This window comes from Pseudopipra pipra, chromosome 14, assembly GCF_036250125.1.
Source record: "Pseudopipra pipra isolate bDixPip1 chromosome 14, bDixPip1.hap1, whole genome shotgun sequence".
Classification (NCBI taxonomy): domain Eukaryota; kingdom Metazoa; phylum Chordata; class Aves; order Passeriformes; family Pipridae; genus Pseudopipra; species Pseudopipra pipra.
In genome coordinates this window covers 2,133,855-2,148,192 of record NC_087562.1, presented here as the reverse complement: position 1 = coordinate 2,148,192, position 14,338 = coordinate 2,133,855, and the positions used below count along the sequence as shown (strand labels likewise).

General features: G+C 49.3%; 1 protein-coding gene across 10 annotated transcripts in view; it reads right to left on the bottom strand.

Moving 5' to 3' along the window:
• The window catches only part of PLEKHG4 (pleckstrin homology and RhoGEF domain containing G4), a 90,062-nt gene that overhangs the window by 18,482 nt on the left and 57,242 nt on the right, over window positions 1-14,338 (bottom strand). For all 10 annotated transcript variants that reach the window (XM_064670737.1, XM_064670741.1, XM_064670743.1 and 7 more), the window contains 3 exons: window positions 10,430-10,568; window positions 8,001-8,123; window positions 7,293-7,484 (listed from right to left, as the gene is read on the bottom strand). In XM_064670737.1, the coding sequence (XP_064526807.1) occupies window positions 7,293-7,484; window positions 8,001-8,123; window positions 10,430-10,568 (454 nt within the window). The remainder of the gene's footprint in view (window positions 1-7,292; window positions 7,485-8,000; window positions 8,124-10,429; window positions 10,569-14,338) is intronic.

The window sequence follows — 14,338 nt, the reverse complement described above, 5'->3', positions numbered from 1 at the left end:
CAAAGACACTGAGGACTTTTTACACAGAGGTGCTCTGGCAATCAAGGCTAAGGTGGTTTCACCATGTCAAGCACTGCCCCCTGCACACATCCAGTGGCAGAACATGCTGGCACTCCTGGGATTGGGGAAGGCACATGAGGAGCAAGCACCCTACATCCCAAAAGATGCTCCACACCGGCTGGCTCCCTCAGACTGCTTCCTGCTGTGACCTCCACCAAAGAGGAGGATTCAGCCAGCACAGAAGGAGGGAGAAGGACCCCAGACAGACAGAGCAAGGCTTTGTCCCCCTGCACAGGCCACAGACAGACCACACAGACCTCATATGGCACTAAAGAGATTCTGAGGTGCTCGGACAGGCGCTCAAAAGCTTCTCAAACCAAGAACTTCTCGATTTCAAATTGTGCTTGGATTTAGCATGTGAAAAAAACCTAATTAATTCACTGCTGCTGCCCTGTAACACTGAGAGACAAAGGAGTCTCACACCTGTGTTGTGCAACCAGAAAGTAGCACTGAGTGCTGGTGCCAACTACTATTTAGCTTTTACCTCCTGCCACAGAGCTTGCCAGAGCTACGGGCACTGCTGTGCTGCCCATTTGGCAACACAGTTATTGGAGAAACACAGGAGAAAATAGCCTGGGCACCAGTAGAGCTAGCAGTGAATTACTAGAGAATTTGTAAGACAGAACGGTTTCCAAATCACTAATTTTGCAAGACAGAAAAATACAGGGGAGCTGTAGCAGATCAGATGTAAATGCTCAGGACTTTTTGTTTGTGCAAGAGGGCTATCTCTAACTCCAAGGCAGAGCACAAACTTTCTAATACATGAATATACTCTGATAGGAAAGTAAACACGAGAAGCTTATTAACCTTGCAAGAAGATTTCTCCAGCAAATACATGGCAGGAAGGAGAAGGGAGAGATTTCACGCATTAACCTTGCATGAACTCTGCCAGAGGATCCATTTTCCACCCCCAGGGCTCATTCCCCCAACTGCTTCAGGCTGTGCATGAAAAAGGACACCTCTGAAACGGGAGAGCAAATCAGACTAGATGTCTGTCTAGGGGCACGACTTTACAGGCATAACTGAGGAAGGAGAGAGAGAGGACAGAAGGAGATGAGACAGCTGCTGTCAGACAATGCTGAAGCCAGACAACAGTGGCTTCCCCTAAAAAAGTTTTACAGCATCAGGAAGGCACCGTAAATATTCCTCTCTTGGATCTCCCTTCATCATCCTAAGAACTTGTACCAGTAACCAGATGAAAACTGTTATTTGGGAATGTTGTGCAGCCCTTCCCCAAAAAAGCAAAACCCATCTCTACACAGAGGTAGAGAGAGAATAGCACGTGTTAAGCCTCTTCCAGAGACTTCATTATAAACCACAGCAAAGCCTCATTTGCTCTGAGGTGCTGGGGGGCAAAGCCATGTTCTGACCTGTGCAGGACTGCTGGTGAGGGACCAGCATTGTGGCACAGCGACCTGTGTCTCTGTTTACAACAAGTATGCTACAGTAAAGACATGTCAAATGCCTCTTTTTCCACTTTAGTGCTAAGTTCTACTCTGCACTTCCCCAAGCACATCCCCAGAGCAGGGAATCCTAGCACCCTTTCAGTAAAATTACCTCTCAAATTGTGCCAAATAGCTTGCTATAGAAAAATCACACTTTTAGTTTGCAGCCACCAGGATCTTTTCTGGCTTCCCAAGGACCAGCATTCACAACCCAAAGCTAAGCAAAAAGAAACATAAAGGATTTATCATCTGGAGGGGACTTGATTTGGTTTTATCCTCAAAATTATCATCTGTGACATTATATCTGGTACACCATTGGAAGTGAAACAGCAGAAAACAAGGTAATCAGCAGGTCTCTGTTCTGAAACTTCTGGGGAGAAGTGAGAGGTAAGAACATCTGTGGAAGGCAGCTTATTTATCATGCTCTGGATTTCTGCTGTCACAGCTCAGATCAGATCCAGCTCTGGTAGCTGGGAACGCTGTGCCAGCAGGTCTCAATCACTCGGGGGGCAGCAACCCAGCAAACCTTGGAGCAGTTCAGGAGAGCAGCCCCCTCCTGTGCTGTCCACAACATCTGATAGAAGTCCAGGCAGGCTGAGAGGTACCACCTGCCCTGCACGTACATCCCGCTCGCCTGCAGCCCCCACAGCAACTTCCAGCTGCAGGTAAATTATGCCCACCAAAATGATCGTGCAAGAGCCTCTAATAAAGAGAAAGAGGGACAGCACTGCTGTCCTACAGACAGCACAACCCTGGGTTTCAGAGGGACCGTGCAAAGATGCCCACAGCCCACAGGGCTCTGTCTGAGCGCACGAAAGCCGCACACAAAGCAATCTGATTCATGCTGGATGCATACAGACACGCACAGGCAACCCAGTGAAAAGCCTTCTCTACATTGTTTCCAAACAATCCCAATCCAGCTCACACGTCAGCCGGGGCACCAGACACTTGGTACTTACAAGGGGGTTTGCTGTGTCCGTCTGCTGCCGGAGCCAGGACGGGGTGGATGCGGCTCGGAGGGAAGGTGCATGGAGATGTGCAGAGAGGCTCTCCTGCAGCGGGGTGAGAGGGATGGGAAGAAGGGCCCCAGCCCCTCTTTGGGCCCCAGAGCAGCAGCACTTGTTCACGGGATGGAGCGCAAAAAGGCTGGCATTCCTACAGCAGCAAGGACAATGGGGAGGGATGAGGAGGCACTGCCATAATCAAATGCAGGCCAGCTGGCCCTCCCCCAGGAAGGGCAGGCACCTCCTTCACTTGCCAAGGGCTTTGTTTTCTAAGCCACAAAGAACAAAGTGACTGAGGAGGAGAGCCAGAGGAGGAGGAGAGCAGAGGAGAACCCGCTGTGGGGGCAGAACCACACGTGAGCACAGGTAACCCACTCCCAGAGAGATGAAAACACAGAAGGGAGAGAGGTCGGGTAACAGTCTGCCCACTCCAAGCAGAGCTCAGAAGCAACAGCTCCCTTCGTGCAGCAGAGAAAAGCCAAAGATGACCAAGGAACAAGAATCAGCACAGGCTGATGGTCAGGGGTCCTTTGGGGGAAGAGATCCAAGGGTGTCAGACAGAGAACACCACTGAAGGAATGGCTTGTGGAACAGAACCCAAAGAAATCCCACCATGGGCCACCCTACCACTTCTGAACCAGCCTCACTCCACCAATCCTGAGCAGTGGGACTCTGAACAGCTTCATTCAGAAAGCAAATACAAATCAAGGGCTCAAGCTGCAAGAGGCTCCCAGGCTATGGCAGGGCAATGACCACACGTCCCCTGAGCACCAACGAAGCACCATCTTGCACAACATCCTGACAAGCAGGAAAAAGCCCCTGGAGCTGCCTCAGGCCCTCCTGTAATGATACAGGCAGTTCAGCTCTGGGCACCACATCACCACAGGGTATGCAGGTGCTGAGCCAGTGTGATGGGACGCTGCCCTTTCTGGTTGGGTCAGTGCTTTCTTCCAGAGTGACTTCTGCCAGCAAGGATCGTGCACCTTTGCTCCCAACCTTCTGCAGGACTTGTTGTCATCCCAAGGCTGGCAGAGACCATGCTCTGTGCTCTGGCTCACTGGACAGTTCAAGTAGGGTGCTGCAGTCCCAACAGGGCACACGGCTCTCACACGGGCCATTTCAAACCTGCCGTCCAGGTAACCTGCACTTTGCTTATGGTAAAGGCAAGAGTGTGGGATACAGGAGTGATCTGAGAAATAATTTCACCCAAAGAAAGCTTGAGAAAGGAAAAAATATGAAGATTAATGAGACATCAAGGAGAGGGAAACCTGCTGTGGCTGCTCCTGGTCTTGATGGTGTACCTATGGCAGTGTTACTGTGAAGCCAGGATAGACAGCAGGAGAGAAGGGTACTGGGGACTGTCCTTGCAGGCACCCCAGAACAAAACACAAATCAGTGCTTTTGGTACATCATACACACCCTTGCTTGCTCAGCTTCCCAGTTCTACCCCAAAGCACTGTGTGGTGCCAGATCCCAGTGCAGTCTTGGAATTGAGTAAACAAGGGACAGCAGCCAGACCAGGCTTGAAGCCACAGGAAGATGGCAGGTCCCCGAATATGCCCACACTGAGTTTGTGGTACTGAAAAACAATCCTCCAGCCCACAGTCAGAGGTGGGGAAGGCACCTTCCTTCTCCGCTCCTCCTGCCTCAGCCCAGCCATCACCCAGCCCCTGTCAGGCACCAAGGGCTCCTCCGCAAAGGAAGCGAGGACAAATGGAAACATCCAGCTTGGCACCAGCCATGGCTCCGGGGAGGGAACCCTGCCAGCCCATGTGTAAGCTCCATGTGGTCTGGCCCAGCTCAGCCTGCCTCCTTGCAGGGAGCTCTGACAGGCCTTCAGGAACTGCCAAGCAGTGAAAAAACACAGTAGAGCGTCTTGACAGCCCATATGGGGTTGTGTTGTCCTGTTCCATGGTCTGTCCTGCAGCCACAGGCAGCGTCCCACAAAACGCTCACCCACCACACGCAGAAGGAGCAGCACAACAGAGCCTCCCATTCCCAGGAGGCAGGGAGGTACGTGAGGGATGAATGCCACAATCCCTGTGGTGGGAGCTCCACTCCCTTGGTGCATGCTGAGATGTTTGGAGAGCTGAGCTTGCCAGCTCATTACCATAGTGTACATTGCTTACGCATCCTCGGGCTTCTTCCCCAAATCCTGGGGTTTGGCACACTGCAGGCTCCTTACAAGAAGGAAAATCGAGGACATTGGTTATTGTAGACTCCTGCTGTTGATATCCCCTCAGATATTAGGGAAGAGAGAAGGGAGCTAGGCACACACTGACAAGATCACTGCAGGAAGGTCAAAGCAGCTCAGCATCAGGAGAGAGGGAAATCAGTTTAGATAAAATCTGCTTACACCCCCCACCTCCCAGACCACACCACTGACTTTCCTTTGGGAAGGCAGAAAGTGTTCTGGAGATCAAAATCATACTGAAAGAACTTTCATACTGCACAGCAATTCCTGCCCTGGTCCTACAGGCTGCAGGATGTATCCCCCTGCACTCCTGGTTTCGGTTGGCCACTGGTTCACAAGACACACATGGTATATTTATACCACCAGCATTGTTTATAGTTCTACTGAAACCAGTGAGATCAAAATCCTCCTTCCTCCCTAAGCCAGGTGCTCTTCCTCCACACCAAAGCAGTGTGCAAACACACCATGCCACCATCATTCCATTTTCACTGGGGCAGTGCAGCATGAAAGGCACAACCAAGAGGGATGCTGCTGCTGCCAAGCATTGCATCCCACAGTTTTTATCCATCAAAAAGAAGTTGTCATGCTCTCAGAAAAGAAATGGGCCACTGCTGGGGTCTGTGTAGCATTTGTGCCCCTAGGAATGGCCCAGGCTTTTTGAAAGGCTTTGAAGCTGTAGAGGAACACACTGCTGTTGAGGTATGTCCAACTACCCTGGCAGCCCAAGAGCTACCACCCTGATGTAGATACCATGCCTGAACAGTGCATGGAGCAGCCTGGAGAAGAGAAGGCTCCTGAGAGACCTTAGAGCACCTTCCAGCACCTGAAGGGGCTACAAGAGAGTTGGAACGGAACTTCTGACAAAGGCACGGAGTGACAGGGGAAGGGGAATGACTTCAAACTGCCAGAGGACAGGGTTAGGTTGGATATTAGGAAGAAATTCTTCCCTGTGAGGGTGCTGAGGCCCTGGCACAGGTTGCCCAGAGAAGCTGTGGCTGCCCCATCCCTGGAAGAGTTCAAGGCCAGGTTGGATGAGGCCCTGAGCAACCTGGTCTAGTGGGTGGCATCCCTGCCTATGGCAGGGGAGTTAGAACCAGATGATTCCTTTAAGGTCCCTTCCAGCCCAAACCATTCTATGGTTCTATGATCATGTGCTACAGTCCACATATGTGCTCCAGAGACTTCCAGCTTTGGCTGGGTGGGTTCTTACAGGACTAATGTTTGGCTCGATCACAGAACTGCCAATATGCCAAGCAAGGCTTGTTGCTTTGTGTGTCTCAGCTTCTCAGAAGAAACAGGATAAACCCCACCCTTCTCAGGATCCTTCCCAGGATCTCCTGTGATGGCAAGGTGTGTTCAGGGACCAGAGCAGCCCCTGAATGCCTGTGTTCAGTGAGGAGGCAGAGCACAGGTTCTTGCCATTCTCCTGTGGCACAGGAAGCACTTTTCTTTCCATTTAGGGGGGGAAAAATTACACATTCTCACAGTAAGATGGTCTCCCACCTGCACAGCAAACTGCAGAGATGAGCCAGAGCAGACCTGCAGAGCATCACCAAACAAACTCAATTCTCACATGCCCTGACAGCAATGTTCCAGGCTGCCTTCTCCACTTTCCTGCCTGACACAGGATGCTTCTCCATGTTTTCATGTTTAGCTGAATTTCCTCCCCCCTCCCCTGAGCACTTCTGGCTGCCAAGGCAGCTCAGAGACAGCAACTAAGTGGCACCTACATCTGGTACAGCTTAACTTTTAGTGTCTATTCTTTATGGAATTCGAGAACTTCAATACCCAATGTTTGTACAAGTGTGGAATAAATGAAGCACAGGCTCCCTGGCCTTCTGTGCTTGCCAAAGCTGTATTTTAAAATGCACTTAGAAAATCCTACTGCTTATTCATCTGCAACTATAGAAATTAAAGAACATCAAACCCAACTGCAGGTCTGCTGAAGGTTTGCATTAAACCAAGCTGGTGAAGTCAGGCACTCAGTCACCACACGCATTCTCTCCTCCTGCCTCCCAGATGCCTGGGATGATCCAGTCCCCTTGTTCCCTCAACCACACTTCCCAGCACCCCATTCTGGTACTCCAGCTCCTCAAGCAGGCCTCCACAGGGGAGGAGTTGGGCTGTATTCAGGACTGAAGAGCAGGGTGCTAATCCTGGTGGGCCAACAGGCTGAATTTTCCTGTGTGTAAGGATACAGCATGAACAAATGCAAGCAGCCCACCCTGGTATGGTGGCCAAGACTGGACGTGACCAACCAGTCTTTTGGCCCTTGTCATCACTGCCATGATCCTTCTGTCCACTGGGGCCATGAAAGGGGTTTAAAAGCTCCAGCTCAGACAGCAGCAAACCTCTGTGTTTAACAGATGTGGACATTTTCTGAAATACACCCCCTCGCCTTCTTCCACACACTGACTTGAAAAAAATCACTGCTGACACATGAGCGTGAGGGAACTTTTGCAGGTTATAGATCCAGCTCCCTATTGGAGCAAACACTCCATTTCACACCCTTCATACAAAACCCAGCTCTGGACTGAGTCCAAGCAGGCTTTTTACACCCTCCTCTGTGCAGCAGATGCCTTGTCTTACCTTGTCAAAGAATTCGTACAGCCTGACCGTTTCACAGATTCGGTGCCTGGTTTCATCCAGCTCAGTGCAGAACTCCTCCAGCTGATCTCTGTAGGTCTGCAGCTTTACCCTGTAAGAATGCACATCCACAGAGGAAAAGTCTTCCCATCGATCCATCTTCTTTAATGCTTCCTGTCCCCTTTTGCAATATTCCTGAAAACGAAATCGGATTGCATGTGAGGACTGAGACCAGACATGGACAGCAGGTAGTCTTCAAGGTCATTAACAACTAGGGCTAATTAGATGGGGTTTTAGGGTTCAAATCACATGAGCAGGGGTGTCTTTGTTTACAGTAGAATTCTGGAGCCCTGATCTCTTATGAGTTACACCAGTCACAGAGCAGCTTGTAAAGGCCTACACAGCAAGGGTCACGGGTCAATTAGGATCAAAAAAGGCTGTGTTACAAGCACATCAAAGGAGTAACCAAAAAATCCATCTTCCATCCCACTAGTTATTTTCCCCAAGACTGCCAAATGCCATCTACTAAGGTGCTGAGCTGGTGGCTTTTCCTCCAAGAGGAGAGCAAGGATGCTGAGCAGTGTGAAGAAATGACACACACCTTGGTGATGAGCCCTCTTAGCATCGTGGGTTTGGCTGAGCACGTACAAGACACACATGTTACCAACTCAGACACTGGAGAATATATTTTTCCAATCAGACAACACTTACACTGGCAACAAGATCAAACTCCTTGAACTGCTTTTGCGCTTGAAGCAGCATCTCCAAAGAATCATCCAGGTTGACAGTTTCCTTTAGCCCTTTTCTGCCAACATTCTCAATCCAACTGCTGACCTAGGAGAAAAGGGATAAGCCCCATTAGTCACCCTGTGCTACTTACCAGTGTAGGCCTTTATGTGGAAAGAGCAAGGAACTGCTCTCATAACACTGGTCATCTCATTACTGGAAAGAATGTGTGTGTAGACTGCCCCCCCCATCCAAGCCTTTCAGTCTGAGCCTCCTGCTAGGAGTTTTTCCACTTCAGGTTACAGAGTAATTGCAAAGCTCTGCTGTTGCTCACTAGCCTCAGGCATAAACAGGGCAAGCAGCTGCTTGGGCTCTGTTTCGGGTGAGCCATGGTCTAATGTGAGCTCTGAACCTGCAGACTGGCCCGACATTCCTATTATTGTTACCCCCAACTGGGATCAAATCTCCCTGCTGCCAGATTTCCTACATCACTTCCTTTTTCTGACTGGCAGCACATGAACTACGTCACTGTGGGGATACTGATGGATTCTCCCCATCTGCAGTGTTCCACAGTTCTCTGGGGCTCTCAGATACTGGTTTTTTGAAGGCAGCTCTCCACAAATCCCAGCAGCAACTGCAGGTTCCTCAATGGAGGGTGGCCACTGCTGCACGTATCAGCCTATATCCTCAAACAGGGGTAGAGGACTGACTAACGAGACCCTCCTAAAAGCAAAGCAGTCCCAGGAGGCCAGGCAGGATAACACAGCATCTCCATCATCAGTGGGTTTTAAAAACAGGCTGGTAAACTTGTCTGCAATGCTCCAGGCATAGCTGCACCTGGGGGAAGGGACAGACTAAGTGTTTCCTAACGCCCACTAAGTGTTTCCTAACGCCCAAGCATCCTGTTCTCCTGTATCATCTAAATCCATACCCCAACTCAACTGCACAGCCCAGGACAAACTCCTAGTCTTGCACCCACAGAACAAGCCCACTGGGGTGGGTTCTCAGCACTGCAGAGAGACACACTGCTGCTGCCTAGAGCTCCTAGGTAGGCTTAAAAGTGGGAGCAGCTGCTGCCATCATTAGTGATCTGCAAGAAACGTAAGCTGGGAACAGTGTTACTCAACTGAATAAAAAAAAGAAGTTCAACTTAAAGCAGGGACAGGTTGCAGAGCCTGCCTTTGTGCCTTTTTTACATTTCTGCCTGGTATTTAGGAACCTATATGTTTCCAAGAGAGTCTCTACCAGGTTCTTGCATCACACTTCTTGTCCTGAGCACACACTGCATGGCGCCCGAGTGTCTACCTCCAAATGGGAAGTCATTAAAACTCCTGGATCCACCTCAGCCTGTGAAAACAACAGGTAGGCTACAGGCTCCTTTGCAAATCCAGTTCCCTCCAGAGGAGAGGAGCCCAGAATCCCAGAAGAGCAATGGTGAAATGGGTCCTAATACTGATTTTTAAGGACACATGAACCTTCTCAATGTTGATGAGCTGCAGCACAGGAAATGGTGTGACTCCATAATCTCATGGTTGATTTCAGGCTTAAGGATCTGCAACACTGAAAGACTGATTAGCTCTTGTAGGACACTCAGACCTGGGCTACTCTATGACTTTTTAAGGTTCTCTACCTACATGGTTTCAAAGGTCTTTCTGAAAGCCAGTGCCTGTTTGCTTCAGTTATGCCATGGCTGTAAAGAGCTTCAACAAGCACCATATGAAGGGAAGTCGAAGGTCTCACAGCAGTGCAGGGGGGGTTGAGTACGGCTCCTGGGCTAAGGACAAGAGGCTGTTTCCTGCCTGGAGACTGTACACAGGGCTGCACCCAAAGGCAAACCAATCTGCCTGCGGCTGCACCCAGAGGGGAAGGAGTGTGCCTGGGCTTATCAGGTATCAGGGACCCAAGCACAGAACAGGAATCTAAACAACAGAGTGCACTGCAGGGATGGGCAGCTAGTGTGGGGCACGCTCATTCAGCAAACCCTGCAGGACATATGGCCCAGAGGGGACACACAGGCTGAGCATCAGCTTGTCATCGCTCTGCTGCTTCTCAAGGTGAAGCATGAAGAATGGCTCACCAACAGTCTTGCTGGGAGGGTCAAAAAAAGACACCCACCAGTATGTGGTGCTTACTTATGAGCCACCTCACAGATGCTTATGGGGTTTGACTGGTCCGCACCTAGAGATAAGCCAGGAGACTTTTACCTGGCATCAGGAGATAACAGGCAAAACAGTGGGTTCGTTCTCAGCATGTCTGAAAACTCTATCCCAAATTCTTATGTTCAGTTGTTCTTTTTAAGCATCTCCAGGCACCACTGTACACCTCCACACAAGGGAGGTCCCCAGTTCCTGCTGTGGGACACAGTGTTGCAGGGCAGCAGCGGGCAGCCACTGGAACTGACAGGCAGGCCTTACCTCCTTAAAACACTCTTCCACTTTCTCAAACTCCATCACCAGCTCCAGTTCCTGGATGCGCTTGTTTGACAACATCACCAGTCGGTGAACGCCCTCATCAACTCGATTATAGAGCACGCTGGCAGCATCCAGGGCATCTCTGGAAGGGGACACAAGTCTGGTCAGGGGTTTTGCATTAGGTCCTTCCCCCAGCACTTCATGCAAACATGATCTGGCTAACAGCAGTGCTGCACTCATCCTCCCCATGGGACCCACAGTGGCCATCTCCATATGGAGAACAGAGGAGAATATTGCTGCTCCTTGCACATTGCTGTGATTCAACACTCTGATCCCAATGCAGACAACCTGGCAGGAAGGACAAGAGCATCTCCTCCCAGACGGGCTCCTTGCAAAATTTACCATACTTGCCACACTTTTCAGCTTTTCATAAACACAGATCATTTGCATCAATGGGCTTTCACAAAACACAAGGTCAGGCAGTCTCAGCGTCTAAAACCACCATTTGGATTTAATTAAAATAAGTAAATTAACAATCACTAGTAAGCAAATCTTTCCCGAGTGACAACAACAACATAAAGCTCCCAATGCCCCACTCACTCTCAGGATTTCCACCAGCCAAACAAAAAGGCAAAGCGTCCAACAGCCCAGCACCAAGTGAAATGGGATTTGACGATGTTGTGGTGGAGAGATTCACAGCCTGAGCTCCCTTCTTCCCCAGGCAGCTGTGCTGACCAAAGCCCAGCAGGCAACAGCAGGCGGCACTGTCCCTGCTGGGCTTCCCACAGCAGGGTTCACCCCCTCCGTGCAGAGCACAGGTAGGGATGGAGGGGTTTGGGAAGAGCCCAGTGCCCTCAGATGCTGGAGCCAGGGAGCTGGCACACCCTGGTTAGCTGATGAATGTTAGCAAGTTCCACTTACATGTGTGCAACACCTCTCCAGCACAGGCTTGGGTGCATTACAGATGGGATCCAGGAGACAGAAGAGCATTCAAGCTGATTCTTCTGCTTCAAGATTTTCGCCCCTTTTACAATTATGGACTCAACAAAACACTACAGCCTCCTTCAGCTGTGCTCTACACCAGCAGGTTCAGCTGCCTGCTCATCTCCTGCACTTACCCTAAGCTTTCATTCTGCAATTGCCTTCCAACCTTCTGACTTATGAGAGCACAGCTTTTTTATCATATTATTAAAATTATCTAAAGCCCTTGCAATACTGGTAGCTAATACTGCTAATGGAAATTAATTCAAAGCAATTCACCATACATATTTATTTCTGTCTTGGGTTACAGGCAATCTTGAACCTATGAAAGGCAACTGAATACGAGCATTTAGTGGCAGACATCCTGTAGTTTTTATTTGTAGTATTTAATTGACACGAGGTAGCGCAATAGGTCTGGACAACTAGCTCTGCATAGCAGAAATCCACACTTTTTCCATTCAGAATTCCACCCAGTGTGCAACAGCCAAATTCTCAAACCTCAGGCTCCTGGATACTTTTGTTTTTCCTCTTTGAAATGCCATTAGACTGAATGAATTCCTCCAAAGTGCAGCCAAAAATACCCGAATTGTTTCTGGACTAAGATCAGTGCTACTGCAGTGCAGAGCAGACAGGTTCTCTACAGAGAATCCACAGGCTTCAATGGAAAGATCCTCTCTGTAACGCTGCTCCCACATTTCCTGAAACCACCATAAACAAACAGTGATGATATGAGCCTTCTGTTTCGTAATCCTTTCCTAGGGATGGACCCAGATCCAACCCAGGGGACTCACAGCAGCAGAGCCACAACCATTGTCCAAGCTGAGCTCTGGAAAGTGTGTTTACAGAGCAGGTTGTGGAGGCCAGTTCCCGTCAGCAGCAGTGACACAGCTGGGACAGCTAATGAGAAACAGCTTGGGAGATGGCTGGAAGTTAAATTTGGCAACACCATTAACACTGCTGGGTTTCGTGCAGCAGAGCGTAGCTGTCAGGTCCCAGTTTCTGAGTAAGGCTCCAGCACTCTGACGGCCAGACAGGCAGACACCCTTCGGCCTTACTCCCACGAGGCTGAATTCCCTGTTGGCATGAATGCTCTCATCCACTCAGGAAAATACATGGATACAGCAAATGCTCTTCCTCCCATAGGCACAGACAAGCAAGCACCTATAACTTTAGGCATTCTGGGCTGTTACATGCAAACATTTACAATTATCCTCTCACGAGGCAAAGTGTTTTTCAAACCTTTCTCTGAGCTTCCACGGGAATCACTTTGGTGTTGATGGTACTTCTTTGATGTCGCTCATCAGCAAACTAGATTGACCTGCTAGACCTTTCTGTAATGGGAGTCCTTCTGTCCACCCAAGCCCATGACCAAACAAGGACGTGTGGCTTCAGCACTCAGCGAGGTATCGCCGGATGGTAACTTATGGTGCAGGGACTTGAGACAAGAGTTCCAGCTCTAACATTGGCTGATCTAGCACAGAGCATGATCTGATACAGGGGAAGGGAGCCAGGGACTCCCACTCCACTCCTTTCCATGTCTAATGGAGGAAACAAACCCCCAGCTGCCTCAAATATGAGTAGTTTTCCTTGACAGCAGTCAGTCACAACCTCAGCTCCAAGGCCCTAACAAATACTACAGATTCTCACATAGCAGAGAGTATGTTTCCTAAAGTCACAAAACATCAGCTTTCCTGAAGACAACTCTATAACTATGGGGAAAAAGAATCATCCTCAAGGTAGAGGGATAGGAAGTGATTATATTAAAAAAAAAAAAAACACAACACATTTCAAGTATTTTTTTTTATAAACAGATATAGGCCTGCCACAAGGTCACTGTGTAAAGAGGCGAATTTACTGTGCCATTGTGGACAAGATTGGTCCCTTGGAACACACTTGAGATCAGTATTGGCCTTATGTCCAGCAAACCCCTCCAGGGAAAGTCAGGTTCAAAACTGCAGCAATAAAATATTCCCACTGGCCCACCCACCAAGTACTTCAGGAGAAGGGTCTAGAGAGAACTTCTCAGTGCTGAGCTGAATGACTGAGAAAAATCCAAAGAGCACTCTTCTGGCCCCACACATGCCTTCCACAGAAGGAATTATCCCATATTACTGGAAACACAGGAAAAATAAAGAGCCAGACCCTGAAGATCTCAGTACGACCAAGTCTTCTGTGCACTTGCAGCAGAGGGGAGGGAGCTCCAGTTCAGAAGTGAGCACTCAGCCCTCTGCCCCATGGGATGTAATCCCTGTCTTGGCAAATACTGCAGCAGTGACAGATCTACAGTCTACACACACTCAGTCATCTGCCCTCTAGCTCAGCTGATTCAATGGTACCAACAGTGACATCCTGATGCAGAACACACACACAGAAAACCTTTCCTTTACTAATCCACAGGCATCTCAAACTTACCTGGAGTCAGTCTAGGATGCATTTGGGAGTTTATACCGTAAGCAGGGACTGGGCAGAGAATTCATTTCAGAAGAGGGCTGGAAATTAGCTCTTGCTTTTATCTGTAAGTTGGGCTGTTTAGGAATATGCATAATCAAAATCCCTTTCTCTTGTCAATTAACTGATTTTGTTCTCTGTTCTCTCACAGTAGGCTATTGATACCCTTATCAGGCACAACTTTAAAGGCTGCCCCTTTTCATGGGCCTGCCAATGGTTTCCTGAGCGACTGCACACAAGACACACAGAAATAAATGTTTCCAAACAACTCCTCTGGGCTCAGAGCCCCAGAGGAACTTCAGGTGTGGCCTTACACCACTCCTCCTCCTCTTTGAGTTCCTTCAGCATCCCAGCACCTCAGTCCTTTGTTTCAAGGACCAGCCACGCTGTTTTCACACGTTCTGCCTCGCTTGGCAGGCATTCATTAAAACCTCAATGTCTAGTTGTTGGTCTTCTGTTGCATCTCCAAGGTAACTGCATTCA